This window comes from Sapajus apella, unplaced genomic scaffold (assembly GCF_009761245.1).
Source record: "Sapajus apella isolate SASKATOON/1434 unplaced genomic scaffold, GSC_monkey_1.0 scaffold114, whole genome shotgun sequence".
NCBI classification, from domain to species: Eukaryota; Metazoa; Chordata; class Mammalia; order Primates; family Cebidae; genus Sapajus; species Sapajus apella.
The window spans coordinates 1891198-1905085 of NW_022437054.1; the positions used below are offsets into that span (position 1 = coordinate 1891198).

The following is a 13888-nucleotide window of genomic DNA, read 5'->3' on the forward strand; positions in this document are numbered from 1 at the left end:
TTAATGAACCTACTCAGTCTCAAGAAATCGTCCCAGAGAGATAAAGTGGTGACTACTGTTTTGAGTTTGAGATACTGCTACTAACCTGCCTCTCCAAGAATCTTGTGACATTTCTTTCTTATACGTATGTAAATATATGTGGGTTTGGGGATCACCTTACCAAAATTAACTTTCTATATCTATAGAATAAAATTAATCACAACATCCCATGTGTTTTCAACATGTATTTGTAAAAATTAATTTTACTTTTTATAGAGATAGTGTCTTGCTCTGTCACCCAGGCTGGAGTGCAGTGGCCCAGTCATAGCTCACTACAGCCTCGAACTCCTGGGATCAAGGGATTCTCTCGCCTTAGCCTCCTGAGCAACTGGGACTCCAGCCACGTGTCACCAAGCTGGGCTAATTTTTTTTATTTTTTGTAGAGATGGGGTCTCACTATGTTGCCCAGGCTAGTCTCAAACTCCTGGCCTCAAGTGATCCTCCCAGCTTGGCCTCTCAAAGTGCTGGGATCACAGGCATGAGCTACCACACACAGCTCTTGATATTTATTTTATTCTCTCTGATTTCTCAGTATTTCATATTAATATGTAAGTTGAATATCTCCATTCCTGCCTACGGATCTGACCCCTTTGCTTCATCCTTTCAGTGTTGCCAGTAATTGATGATGGTGGTTTGCCAGTCCCAGTGAGGCAGTGGTATCTTAGCCAAAGAGAAGAGATTAATTTGGGGGTTGGATTTTTCATGCTGTTTCTTTTTTTTTCCCGAGCAGGGTTTCCCTCTGTCACCCAGGCTGGAGTGCAGTGGTGCAGTCTTGGCCATCTGCAGCCTCAGCCTCTCAGTCTCAAGTGACCCTCCACCTTGGCCTCCCAAATTGGTGGGATTATAGGAGTGAACCACCAGTGCCCAGCAAGGATTTTAACACTTCTTTGAACTAAAGTTTAGGTTTTTGTTGTAGCATTCTTACTGATCTGGTAAATATAGACTCTGATCACTAAAAAAATAATGTTTAAGGTAAAAGTCACATCTCTTTGTTCTGTCATGCCCCTATCTACATTAGTAGTAGATTCTTCTAAAACTGTCTTAAAAAGGAGACTGGCTGATATGCCCATCCTTGAGCCCATTTCCTAAAGTTGATGGTAGTGTTTTGCCACGGAACAGTGTGACTCTGTTCCCTGGGGCTCTCGCATCTAGCACCTGTCCTGTCCTGCTTGGTAATGGGACCATATCCAAGCTGCTGGGATATAAAAGCGGTTCTGGGTCACATCCTTTGAGAAGATGCCTCATTTCAAAGCAGTCTTTGTTTATTTACTTGTTTTCCTTCTTTTAATTTTGTTTTGCATACAAAATAATATCTACGGAACGCCTCTGGTTTAAGATCCTATAATCCCAAGGCTGTTCATCCAGTGCCCTGACCACATCTCCGGATTGAGAGAAAGTGCTTGGGCCACAGAAGCTATCCTCTTGTATCAGAGGCCAGTGAAGAGTGACAGTGAGCAAACACACCCTACCAAGATCTAAGAAAATGAGGCCAAGAGAGCTTCTGCTTTTTGAAAACTAATGATTTTAACAAAAAAAAATTTCTTTTTTTTTGTAGAAAATGAAAACAATGGATTGTATTTGTCTCCTGCCGGAATTTAGGCTTTGTTGGAATGGATAACCTTGAGAATTAATTCCAACTTTCTTCTGCTTTGTATCTGAGTATTATGCATTTTACCTTTTCATTCTGACTAAACTCAAGCCCACCCATTCATTCCATGGTCTTCCCTAGTTTCTGAATTGATGAAAAAAGATACTGATATTCAAGATTTTGCCTCATGGCAGTGCTTCTCCAAGTATGCCACATAGTTTCTTGAGTTGCCTAGAACAACACTTCTGAAACCTGACTGTGCATTTGAATGACCTGGGATGTTGTTAAAATGTTGATTCTGATTGCACAGATCTGGGGTGGGTCCCAAGAATCTGCATTTCTCACCAGCTCCTGGTCACGCTGATGCTGCTGGTCCATGGGCCCCACTGTGAGTAGCAAGGCCAGAGGATACTTTCTTTGGTGTAGTAATGTGTGTCGTCATAAAAAGAAAACATCATGACCAAATACGATTGTTAAAATCTACGTAAACAAGATGGCACAGCTGTCCATGGGAACTTCTTAGAGCCTGTGATTACTGATGAACCCTGTTGGATGTCCAATAGGTATAAACAATATACAGTGGTTTTCAAACTCTTTTCTTGGAGCGTATTATGCAAGCAGTATTCCATGAGGTACATTAAGGAGACTTTATACAACAGAGAGAGTAGTCTGCTGTGAAAAACAACATCAAGGAATCTTTTGAGTCTCTAAGAAACTACCACCTTTATTGAGAATATGCCTCTATTGAATGAGTGGCCTGTTAAACATCTTAAGTATTTACTTCTTTTAAACTATCTTTTTAAATTCCTTTAAGAGGCTGGGCACAGTGGCTCATGCCTCTAATCCCAGCACTTTAGGAAGCCGACGTGGGCAGATCAGCTGAGATCAGGAGTTCAAGACCAGCCTGGCCAGCATGGTCAAACCCCATCTCTACTAAAAATATAACAATTAGCTGGGTGTGGTGGTGGGCACCTGTAATCCCAGCTGCTCGGGAGGCTGAGGCAGGAGAATCACTTAAACCCAGGAGGTGAAGGTTGCAGTGAGTCGAGACTGCGCCACTGCAGTCCAACCTGGGCAACAGAGTGAGACTTGTCTCAAAATTAAAATAAAATAAAATTTGGCCGGGCGCGGTGGCTCAAGCCTGTAATCCCAGCACTTTGGGAGGCCGAGGCGGGTGGATCACGAGGTCAACAGATTGAGACCATCCTGGTCAACATGGTGAAACCCCGTCTCTACTAAAAATACAAAACATTAGCTGGGCATGGTGGCGCGTGCCTGTAATCCCAGCGACTCAGGAGGCTGGGGCAGGAGAATTGCCTGAACCCGGGAGGCAGAGGTTGCGGTGAGCCGAGATCGCGCCATTGCACTCCAGCCTGGGTAACAAGAGCGAAACTCCGTCTCAAAAAAAATAAAATAAATAAAATAAAATTTAATTCTCTGGAAGAGAAAGATTTTCAGCTGATCTGGTCATAAGAGTTTGTATGATCTTGTGTGTTTTTCACTTGCAGCGTGAGTTACTAAGGCTACAAGTTTCCCAGAGAACTTTCCTTAGCTGGATTTAAGGGTGGGATACACCAAATCAGTAGAAATAACCACAGATATTTGAAGATAAGAAAAGCCTGCAATATAATATATAGTCAATCTGTGTGTCATTACTAATCATACAGCTTTGCATTCTGAGTGTGTGCTGTGATTTCTCTGGGAACTAGTAGGTTATTAAGGGACTTCAGGTTCTTTTGAGCAACAGCAGCAGGGGGACGGCTAACATTCATCCCCAGTGAACAACCAGCGCTTCTCTAAACGCTGCGTAATATGTTTTCGAGTAACTCTGTGAGGATTACTGATTGGTACTCCGGTTATCCCCCTCCGCAGATGTGGAAAGCGAGCTGCCTAGAGACTTGGAAACGTTTCCTAATTTTGTGACGGGAGAACGGATTTTGAACACAGGCAGTGTGGCTCCAAAGCTCGTCACTATAAAGCATGCATTTTACTAACTGGCACTATCTATCACCTGTTGAACGCACATGTATGGATGTATGTATCTATTTTAGAGACAGGATCTAGCTCTGTAACTCTCACTGGAGTGCAGTGGTGTGATCATAGTTTGCTGCAGCCTCGAACTCCCAGGCTTAAGTGACCCTCCCATCTCAGACTCCTAGGATGACCGGCATGTGCCACTGTGCGCAGCTGATTTTTTATTTTTAGAGACAGGCTCTCACTCTGTCACCAAGGCTAGAGTACACTGATATGATCATGGCTCACTGCGGCCTCCACCTTCCAGGCTCAAGCAGTCCTCCCCCCTTGGCCTCCCGAGTAGCTGGGACCACAGGCACATGCCACAATCCATGGCTAATTTAATTTAATTTTTTTTATTTTTTTTTTAGTAGAGACAGGGCCTTGCTATGTTGCCCAGGCTTGTCCCAAACTCCTGGGTTCATTTGATACCCCCACCTTGGCCTCCCAAAGTCTTGAAATTACAGGTGTGAGCCACCGTGCCCAGCCCTGTTTTTTCGTTTTTAGAGATAGGGTCTTGCTATGTTGCCCAGACTGGTCGTGAATTCCTAGGCTTAAGCAATCCTCCTGCGTCAGCCTCCAGAGTAGTTGGGATTACAGGCAGGAGCCAGCGGGCCCAGCTTAAACCCACATTTATTAAGGGATAACTATGAGGTCATTACTTTGCATATATATTATCTCATTGTTGATAAAGTTAAAAAAGCAGTGTTTTCCACTTATGGGGAAATGGAAGGAAGCTCACTCTTTGTTAACAGTTGTTTCACAATATGAAAGGAAGACTTGCTCATTGTAGATAATTTGGAAAGTACAGAAGGCTATAGAGGAAATTAAAACAACCCAGAATATATTACCTGAGAGGAGTTGCATGCATACCTTTATATGTATGTCTTTATATGTATACCTTTTGAACAAAAGCCCTCTTTTAAAGTGATTTCATAAATTTATGGCTAACTTAATGCAATGTGATAACTCAAATTTTTGTCATACCACAGTGTGAAATCCTAACTGTATTTTTGAACTAAGTGACCTCTGTGCCTTTTTCCTGTGAAATAAATACCTTTTGAAAAGCTCTCTGAAAGTTTAACTCCGGTGTAGCGTTTGTAGTTAAAAGCAGCACACACCATGTCTTTCACCTTCACTGAAGGCTCTCGACAGCACCTGATGGCTTGTGAGTGTGTCTGGCTTTAGTGTGTGTAGGTTTTGCCTTAGTTTAGAATTTCCTCCTTACAGCCCCCACAATGTCAGTGTAGCCACTAGCCCTCAGTCACACTGAGTGTGCAGCCAGCTGTCAGTCTCTGGGCAGGCTCTGGCCGGGAACGCACACAGCGTCAAAGCAGTGAATAAGCGATTTCTGCAGTTCCCGGAGCTGCCAGCCTGTGCCGTCCTCTGTGATGCCTGGGGACCGGCTCCTCAGTCACACCCCAGTCCTGCTCTGAAGGTTGCTGTTTTCCAAACAGAAGGATGGTAGCAAGAAGAGAGATAGCAAGATTCTGGAGTCTGGAAAGCCTTCACTTGGGTATGTGGATTGTTGTACCGGGCATATTGTTGATTCAGCTCGTTCCTTTCCGAGTTGCAGTTCTTGCCTTCTGTTTTGCCCTCTCTCTCTCTCTCTCTCTCTCTCTCCTGCTCATCAGGTGTGAGCCTGTGGAGAAGGGCTAACTCATCTAGTAAAGGGTGCCAAGGGTAGTTTTAGTTGTGGACATTTAGTCAGTTGAAGAAGTTGGTTTTGTGTATGGTACAGTTGTTCGTCTGGCGTAGAAAATCATAAGAATTAAACCTAGATCCTCCTTCCTGAGTAAGGGGTCTGGGTTTTGCTGGTATTGTTACTGGATTTTGCTTCTATTACGGTGAAATTTCTTTATTTGAGAGATTGTTGTTGGGGTTATAAAATGTTTCTTGCTAATTTAGGATGTGTGAGGTTTAAGGCTGTGAACTGATCTTTGAAAAGTAGTTTTCTGTTTTCAAAAGTGACATTACCCAATATTCGCTTATTGCTTTGTGCCTTATCTCGCACTTTCTTTTTCGTATTTCTGTGAGCATTGTCAACTGGACTATTTGGACTATTTAAATGTGAAAGAAACATTGTATTCTCACACTAGGAAGCCATAAACTCTAATCCTTGTATTCTTAAAAGGAAGTAAGAAAAAACAAGACTTCACAGACAGACTTTCCCTGGCTGCACTACGTGGTTACAATAGGATGATTTAGAAACAGATCTTTTCTCTGTTTTTGCCCTAAATAGATGCCAACGCTTCGCCTGAAATGAATGGGAACCGTAGATGGCAGCTTGAGACAGCCTGCTTCCCTGTCAGAGCAGTGCAGTTTGTCGGCTTTCTTCCTTGTTTTGATTGGTTTCTGTGCGGGCGGAGAGAAAGCAGGGATGTGGTTACGGCTTCTGTGTCTGGCGGAGTATCAAAACAACACTGGCGTGTACTCCATTTTACCAGCCAAAATTTAGAAAAAGGAAAGAAAAAAGTTGCCCTGCAATTTCTATATTGAGAACACAGACCACATGAGTGAGAGGGCGCAGTCATGCTGGCAGGACGGCACCAGCCAGACCTCCGTGGAGGAAGCGGGCATGTGGGTGCTCCCTCCCCGGGTTCCTGCAGCCATGGCCTTGAGCAGGGGCGTGTTCATTCCCTCCGGGAGCGTAGCCAACATGCATGGGCGGGGTGGGGGGGGACGGGCGGCCCCCGGGTCTCCCCCAGCATTCCTCCACTCCCTTCCATGGAGGGGAGGCCAAGGGGAGATCGACCCAGCCTCCAGCTCTGAGCACTGCTCCTTTGGGGCTGCTGGAGACACAGCATGCCAGAATCTGTGGCCCTGACCTTTGGGAAATGGATTTCCACCCTCCTCCCCGCGCAGGGCAGCGTTAGGGAACCAGGCGAGCCCTGCTCCTGAGCTCCAGCCCTGCCAGCACCTCAGGCTCAGCCCCGCCCCTCCGGCCTGGGTGTGGAGGAAGAAGCGAGTGCCCATGCCAGCTGCCAAGAAGGCCGGCTCTGCAGCAGTCCCTCACCTGCCTCTCTCAGAGGGTCCTGGGTCGGTGTGCCCTGGAGACCGTCGCCACTCCTATACGCGCGATACTGAGCGAATACATGTAATAAAATGATAGCAAGCACCATATTTAAAACGAAGAATAAAGCTTGCCCATGGTGGGGTTTCTTTCATTTGAGAGCCCTGAGAGGTCAGGGGGCAGGGGAGGGGCTGTGGGGCCCTGAAGGACCCTGAGGGACAGCCTAGTGGCTCCCAGGAGAACACCGTGTCAGGGAGGACGGGTTTGTGGTCCTTCTGCCGTCTGTCCTGCCCTGTCCCGGGCCTGAGGCAGGCTTATTATAGCTGGATCGCTTTGCAGGCAGACATACCTCGCTTTGAATCCAGCCCCACAACTTGGGGACAGTTACTTAATTTTGCTCCTCCATAACCAGACAGCAACTCCAAGATGCTTATGAGGCTTGCAGGAGGATTTATTCCAGCGCTGAGCACAGTGCCTGGCGCACATTAAGATGCCTTGATGCCGATGGGTGATTGCTCAGGTCTGTCCAGCCAGCCGGGCAGCTGTCAGAAACTGGGAGGGCTGGCGAGACACCAGTCCAGAGAGCTGTCAGGGAGCGGACGAGCAGAGGAGAGGGCCCGGGGTGGATCAGCAGGTGTCAGCCAGGATGGACGGGAAGAGCCGGGCTCAGAGTCAGCAGCCCCAGGACCAGCAGCTCCCGGCTAAGAGGAGGGACAGGCACTGCAGGACAAGCCAAAGGTAAAACTGAGAGCTCACCACAGGACTCAAAGAAGCCCAGAGCCAACACCCCTGCTCTGAACTGGAGATGGGACGGAGGCCGAGTTTTCAGAGCAGGAGGGAGTGGAGCTGCTGGCTTGTTGCGGGGTCTGGAGCCGGTGCGCCCCCTGGGGTGTTGGCTGCCCAGGGCGCAGGGCCCTAAGTTGAATACTCATGTGAAGCTATACATTGGGAGAATGATTTTTAAGAACTCCTTAGACATTAATAGCAGATTATCAGTGAAAGTTAATATGCCAATTTCTAGGATTCCTTTTGATCTTACTGTTGTCCACATGTTTAAAAGATTGAAAAACATAATTTATGAAGAATGGTTTGAAAGTCTAGATTAGACACACTAGTGTATCTTTTCCAACAGTAATGTTTTACATTCTGGAGCGTGAAACATATTTCATACTTTAATTCAGTCACCCAACACTGACTATTAAACATGTTCCTTGTCCTTGAGAAAGTTGTAGCTAGGATGGGAGTAGCGGCAGGATATAAAGGGACAGATATAAAGTTAATAATAACTATAATATACATGTGGTACACATTTTAAAAAAGGTTAGTCTAACATGTTCCTAGAACATCAAACGCAGAGGTTGTTATGGCAGTTTATCAGGGAGCTGAAAAATAAGTCACCGAACCATCACCAAGCAGTGATAGTTACAACCTTTTTTTTTGAGACGGAGTCTTGCTCTGTCGCCAGGCTGGAGTGCAGTGGCACGATCTCGGCTCACTGCAACCTCCGTCTCCTGGGTTCAAGCGATTCTTCCGCCCCAGCCTCCCGAGTAGCTGGGACCACAGGCTCATGCCACCACGCCCGGCTAATTTTTGTATTTTTAGTAGAGACAGGGTTTCACCATGTTGGCCAGGATGGTCTCAATCTCTTGACCTTGTGATCCACCCACCTCGGCCTCCCAAAGTGCTGGGATTACAGGCATGAGCCCCCATGCCCGGCCAGTTACAACTTTTATTTGTTGTGTGTTTGGTTGGTTTTTATTTTTTTAAGTTTATTTTTACATAGAGATGGGATCTTGCTATATTGCCCAGGCTGGTCTTGAATTCCTGGCCTCAAGCAATCCTCCTACCTCAGCCTCCTAAAATGCCAAGATGACAGGCATGAGCCACTGTACCTGGTCAACAGTTAAACTTTTGAAGGATGAGCCAGAATTTGATGAGCTGTTTTGGGTGGGAAAGTTGCTCCAGGTGAGAGGTCAGCGTGGATGGATGAAAGGATTTTGTCCTTTTCGTTGGAACAAGGAACATTAAGTGGCACCACACATTGGCTGACACAGAGGTTTCCAGCCAGTGCAATCAGAATCCACCCCCTGCAACTTGTGGCTCGCTGCATGGACAGGCAACAAAAGGTTTATGTCCTAGAACAACCCGAGCATGGGATGTGGTTTAAGTAAGCTTAACCTGAAGGTCCAGTGGTACCCAAATGTTGCCAGGTGTCAGAATCATTTAAGGAGCTTTTGAAAATAAATGCTCGGCAAACTTTCTTTCCCACACTCACCACCCAACCTGGCTCAGTTGCCCAGGGCAGGGGAGGATCGTTATTTTTCTAAACATTCTCCATGTGATTAGATGCCACTGGCCCTGGGTGTTTGGAAACCACTGAAAGGGGATGGACCATGGAAGTCATGCATCATGTTTTGACGTTGTCAGCTCCTGAGACCCTGCTAGTTCCCTCTGCGTTCATCTCTGTGGCCTGAGCTCTTGGGGTCCAGCCGCGGTTTCAGCCCATGGAGCAGCAGCCCATGACAGCTGCTCCCGGCTGTGAACACGAGCTGCCCGCCTGGGCTTGCCGTTTCCGTTTTTAAGATGGGAAGTCAGAATGGCTTATCTCAACTCTGAGGAAGTCTAAGAGATCAGCAAGAAGTTTTCTCAAATACATGGTTTAGCAGATTATTTTAAGTGCGGGGGAATTTCCCTGAAGTCAAGGGAGGGGAAATTCCCCCCCAAGGAGTGATGCTGGGTGGGGGAGATGCTGGCCAGGGGCTGGCTGCTCATTAGCTAGGCAGTGTTGCCAACCGCCTCACGAAAATAGCTAACGTCTATATCTCCTTCGTGTGGAGTGCTGATGTTTAAGGGGCGTGTGAGATCTAACCTCCCTTTCATTTAACAAAACACTTCAACCTCCACCCTGCTGTCATGCCCTTACCAGGACTAGCTCCACCCACCCACCCACTTCTAAGTCAGGGTTGTTTTTTTTTTTCCTGACATCTTCTCTAACTGCATTTGTAACAATCCTAACGATTAAAAAAAATGGCACCTCCTCTATGGCTACCACGTTGTTCTCTAAAGCTATGACTGGCCAGGGCTGAAAATGTGGACTGGGGCGTTCTCCTCGCTGACAGCTGCAGCCAGGGAGGAAAGCGGAGATGGGGAGGAAGACCAGACGTTTGCATAAGGGATGGACTGGAAGGGACTGATGTGGCCCCAGGAATCGGGGCCCCTGGAGGGCATTGTTTCTGGGAGTGATGGCTAGACATGATTATTAAACAAGAGCACTGTAAATTCACTTTGTTACATTTTTGGAATTGATAGTACTCTGTGGAACAGATGTGTTTCCCTTGGAATTGTTCCCAGTCAGAGAGGGGCTGATGGTCAGCACGCAGAGTTTTGATGATCAAGGGTGTGTTCCTTCTACCTGACTGAAGCTGCAGGAAGTGTCATGGAAACAGCCCTCTCTGTCTGCTCTCATATTTTGGGTTTTAAAGCTGATTTCAATTTGGAGCAGTCTTTGCTTCTTGTTTACGAGATGGTTTTCAAAATGACTTTTCTGGGTAAGTGCAGTGGTTCATGCCTGTAATCCCAGCACTTTGGGAAGCCAAGGGAGGTGGGTCATCTGAGGTCAGGAGTTCAAGACCAGCCTGGCTAACATGGCAAAACCCCATCTCTACTAAAAATACAAAAATTCACTGGATGTAGTGGCCCTGAGAGGGCAGAGAGCAGGGAGGGATTGTAGGGCCCTGAAGGGCCTGTAATCTCAGCTACTCAGGAGGCTGAGGGAGGAGAATTGCTTGAACCTGGAAGGCAGAGGTTGCAGTGAGCCGAGAACATGCCACTGCACTCCAGCCTGGGTAATAGAGCAATACCTTATCCCCTGGCCCCAAAAAATGGTTTTCCCACACCTATTTTTTCAACATAAGAAACCGCAGTTGGTGAGAACGTGGAGAAGTTGGAGCTGTTGCACATTGTTGGTGGGAATATGAAGTGACGCAGTCATTGTGGAAACAGTATGGTCCTCAAAAAATTAAAACTACAACTACTGTTTGACCCAGCAGTCCCGTGCTAGGTATGTATCCAAAAGAATTGAAAGCAGGGTCTCAGAAAGATCATGTACTCACAATAGCCAAGTGGTAAAAACGCCCACATGTTTACCCGCAGATAAACAGGATGTGGTGTGTATATACACAATGGAATATTTTTTTTTCTTTTTAACAAATAGAAATGCTAGCCAAACAATGGAATATTATATAGTCTTTTAAAAGAAGGAAATTCTAACAGTTGGTACACATGAATGGATGTCAAGGACATTATGGTTAGTGAAAAAAAGCAGCCATAAAAGGACGTAGACCGTATGATGCCATTCATATGAAGTATCTAAAGCAGTCAACATCATAAAACAGAGAGTGGAAACGTGTTGCCAGGGAACAGGAGAGGAAGAAGAGGAAATTAGTGGTTAGTAAGTGTCGCGGTTCCGTTTTGCAAGATGAAAAAGTTCTGTCGACAACATTGTGAATATACTTGACACTACTGAACTGGAACTGCGTACCTAAAAATGGTTAAGATAGTAACATTGAAGGTTATGTGTTCATCACATAGGGAGAAAGAAACAATAAAATTTACTTTTTAATTATTATAAGAGACTAATTTCTCCTGATTTTGGTGACATAATTTTGAGAATTTATAATAGCTCTACGGCATCAAAATGTCCCTAGGTAATAAGTCACCATTATTAATTTTCATCTGTAATTGAGGATCAAAGCCCATTGAAGTTAGTGAGGGATGGAACATGAAGAGGTGAAGGAGTCAGGGGCACGGGCCTGTGGGTCTGGTCGTGATAAGGAACTCTGCCCAGCGGAGCTGCCACGTACTTTGAGACTCCGGGGCTACTACACGTGAGATTTTTCAGCTGAACTGCTAATTGCTATTTCCCCATCAGCAATTTGTAGTTCAATTGAATGTCTGTTAAGAGTATATGTTCAAAGAGAGTGGAGTCAGATTACAGAGAAGAAATACTGTCAAAGAATTTTGTCATGAAGCAATAGACAATTCCCATGCCGTTTCTTGTGACATCATAAAACCACTGTTTTAAGAAGTTCACCTTGGAAGTAATATATGGGGTGGACAGGGAGGGAAACAGTCGTGAAGACTGACTGGGAGAGTTTCTAGCTAGAGTCTCAGATGAGCACAGGGGTGGGAGCCAGAGAGACCTGGGTTCCCATCCTGGCTCGGCCCCAGCCCCTGTGTAGCCCAGATAAATGACTCAACTTCTTGGAACTTCAACATCAACAATTTGTAGTTCAGTTGGAAATCACTTAGTGCCTTCTGTATGCCAGGTACTATGCTAGGTGCTGGGAAGACAAAAATCAAAAGTCTGCCCTTTCGTTTAAGTCTGTCCTGTCCTTTAAGATGGTAAGTGACCATCTTAAAGGACACACGTGGAAGGACAGTGAGTGTGGGGAATCACAGAAACCACCAGGCCTGGACAGAGCGTCAAAGCATAGCACAGAGATTCTTCCTGTCTAGACAGCAGACACTGAGAAATCCCACTCCATAAAACGCACTTCAGTTATGGGACAGGAACCCAGGAGTCATTAACTTTAAGGGACTTTGAAATCATGAAAGTAGTCAGGGTCTTGAAAAGGAAAGCAGGAAATGGGATCAGGTCCTTGACAGGCCCCACGGGGAGCAGGGATTGGGAGAGAGAAGGAAGGTTAGCGAGGGGCAGAGGGGCGGGACATACGGCTGCTCTCCAGAATGGGAGCAGAACGCCCAGATGTGGATACTAACACTGTTTTTAATATCATTTCATCTTATTATAAGTAACGGAGCTACTGCTGAGGAGGCAGTTCCACCCAGTGGGTAAGAGGTAGACGGCCTGGGCCTGCTGCACACAGCTGTGTGTTATTGGGACTTGAGTGTCCTCATCTATAAATTGGGACAACTGACGGTGCCTCCCATGTGGCACCGTCATGAGGATTAACCTCCCATGTAGCACCGTCATGAGGATTAACCTCCCATGTAGCACCGTCATGAGGATTAACCTCCCATGTAGCACTGTCATGAGGATCATATGAGCCGGTTCACCTCCACAGGCTCAAACCAGTGCCAGCACATTACAGGCGCCTGATAAAATCACATCTTCCCATTTTATTTTTAATTTTATTATTATTTTTTAATTTATAGAGATGGGTCTCACTGTGTTGCACAGGCCAGTCTCAAACTCCTGGACTCAAGGGATCCTCCTGCCTCAGTCTTCCAAAGTGCTGAGATTACAGGTGTGAGCTACCATGCCCAGCCACATCTTGAAATTCTACACTGTTTTTGAATTTACAGGGTACTTTCATATATCATCATTATACTTGAGGCTCAAAGCACACCAATAACAAGTACTTGTTCAGAATATGTAAACAACCTTGAGAGATGGGTATTATCATCCACATTCAACAGGTGAAAACACAAAGGAAGGACCTTGACCAAGGACTCATACTCAGAAAAAAACAGAAAAGAAAAAAATGTGCATCACTATCGTTTGAGGCAAGTTCATCTGACCCCAAAGCCTTGCACTAAGTCCACATGCTGTATCTCCTTCCTCCCTCCCTCCCTCCCTCCCTCCTTCCCTCCTTCCTTCCCTTGCCTGCCTTGCCTGCCTTCCTTCCTTCCTTCCTCCCTCCCTCCCTCTCTCCCTCCTTCCCTCCCTCCCTTCCTTCCTTCCTTTCATCCTCCCTCTCCCTCCCTCCCTCCCTTCCTTCCTCCCTCCCTCCCTCCCTCCCTCCTTTTCCTTTCTTCCTTCCTCCCTCCCTCCCTCCCTCCCTTCCTGTACTTACTGGTCTTCCACGTGTGCCAAGCAGTGGTCTAGGTGTTAGTAACGCAGTTAAGAAGAAAGTGGACGAGAATTACTGCCTTTCTGGACTTACACTCTAGACAATGAACAGAATACATTAGATGGTGACAAGTGCTATGGAGAAAACTAAACCAGGGGAGAAGGTCGAGTGAGAGTGAGGGTTGCGGTTTGAAGTGGGATGGTGAAGGTGAGAGAGGGAGCCAGTGTGTGCGCACCTGGGGCGGCCTGTCAGGCACACAGGGCAGCGATCCTGGGCAGGGAGCACCTGGGGTCTTTGCAGCCAGGAGCCCATCAGAACCAGAACGGTTGGAGAGGGGTGGGAGGCACGGTGTGTCTGGAGAGGGGTCTCAAGAACTTTGGCTGTCTCCCCTGCGGGTGACTCTGAGCAAGGAGTGGCACG

At 46.5% G+C, this 13888-nt stretch overlaps 1 protein-coding gene across 5 annotated transcripts in view; it reads left to right on the forward strand.

The window, feature by feature from the left end:
• Positions 1–13888, forward strand: part of SPATA13 (spermatogenesis associated 13) — a 165959-nt gene that overhangs the window by 109186 nt on the left and 42885 nt on the right. Inside the window, exon 1 of one of the 5 annotated variants that reach the window (XM_032260076.1) lies at positions 4155–5156. The exons of 3 other annotated variants lie outside the window; for them this stretch is intronic. In XM_032260076.1, the coding sequence (XP_032115967.1) occupies positions 5102–5156 (55 nt within the window). In that variant the 5' untranslated portion in view covers positions 4155–5101. Of the gene's footprint in view, positions 1–4154; positions 5157–13033; positions 13186–13888 lie in introns of those variants that run through there. One more of the 5 variants, XM_032260078.1, reaches the window with a different exon arrangement.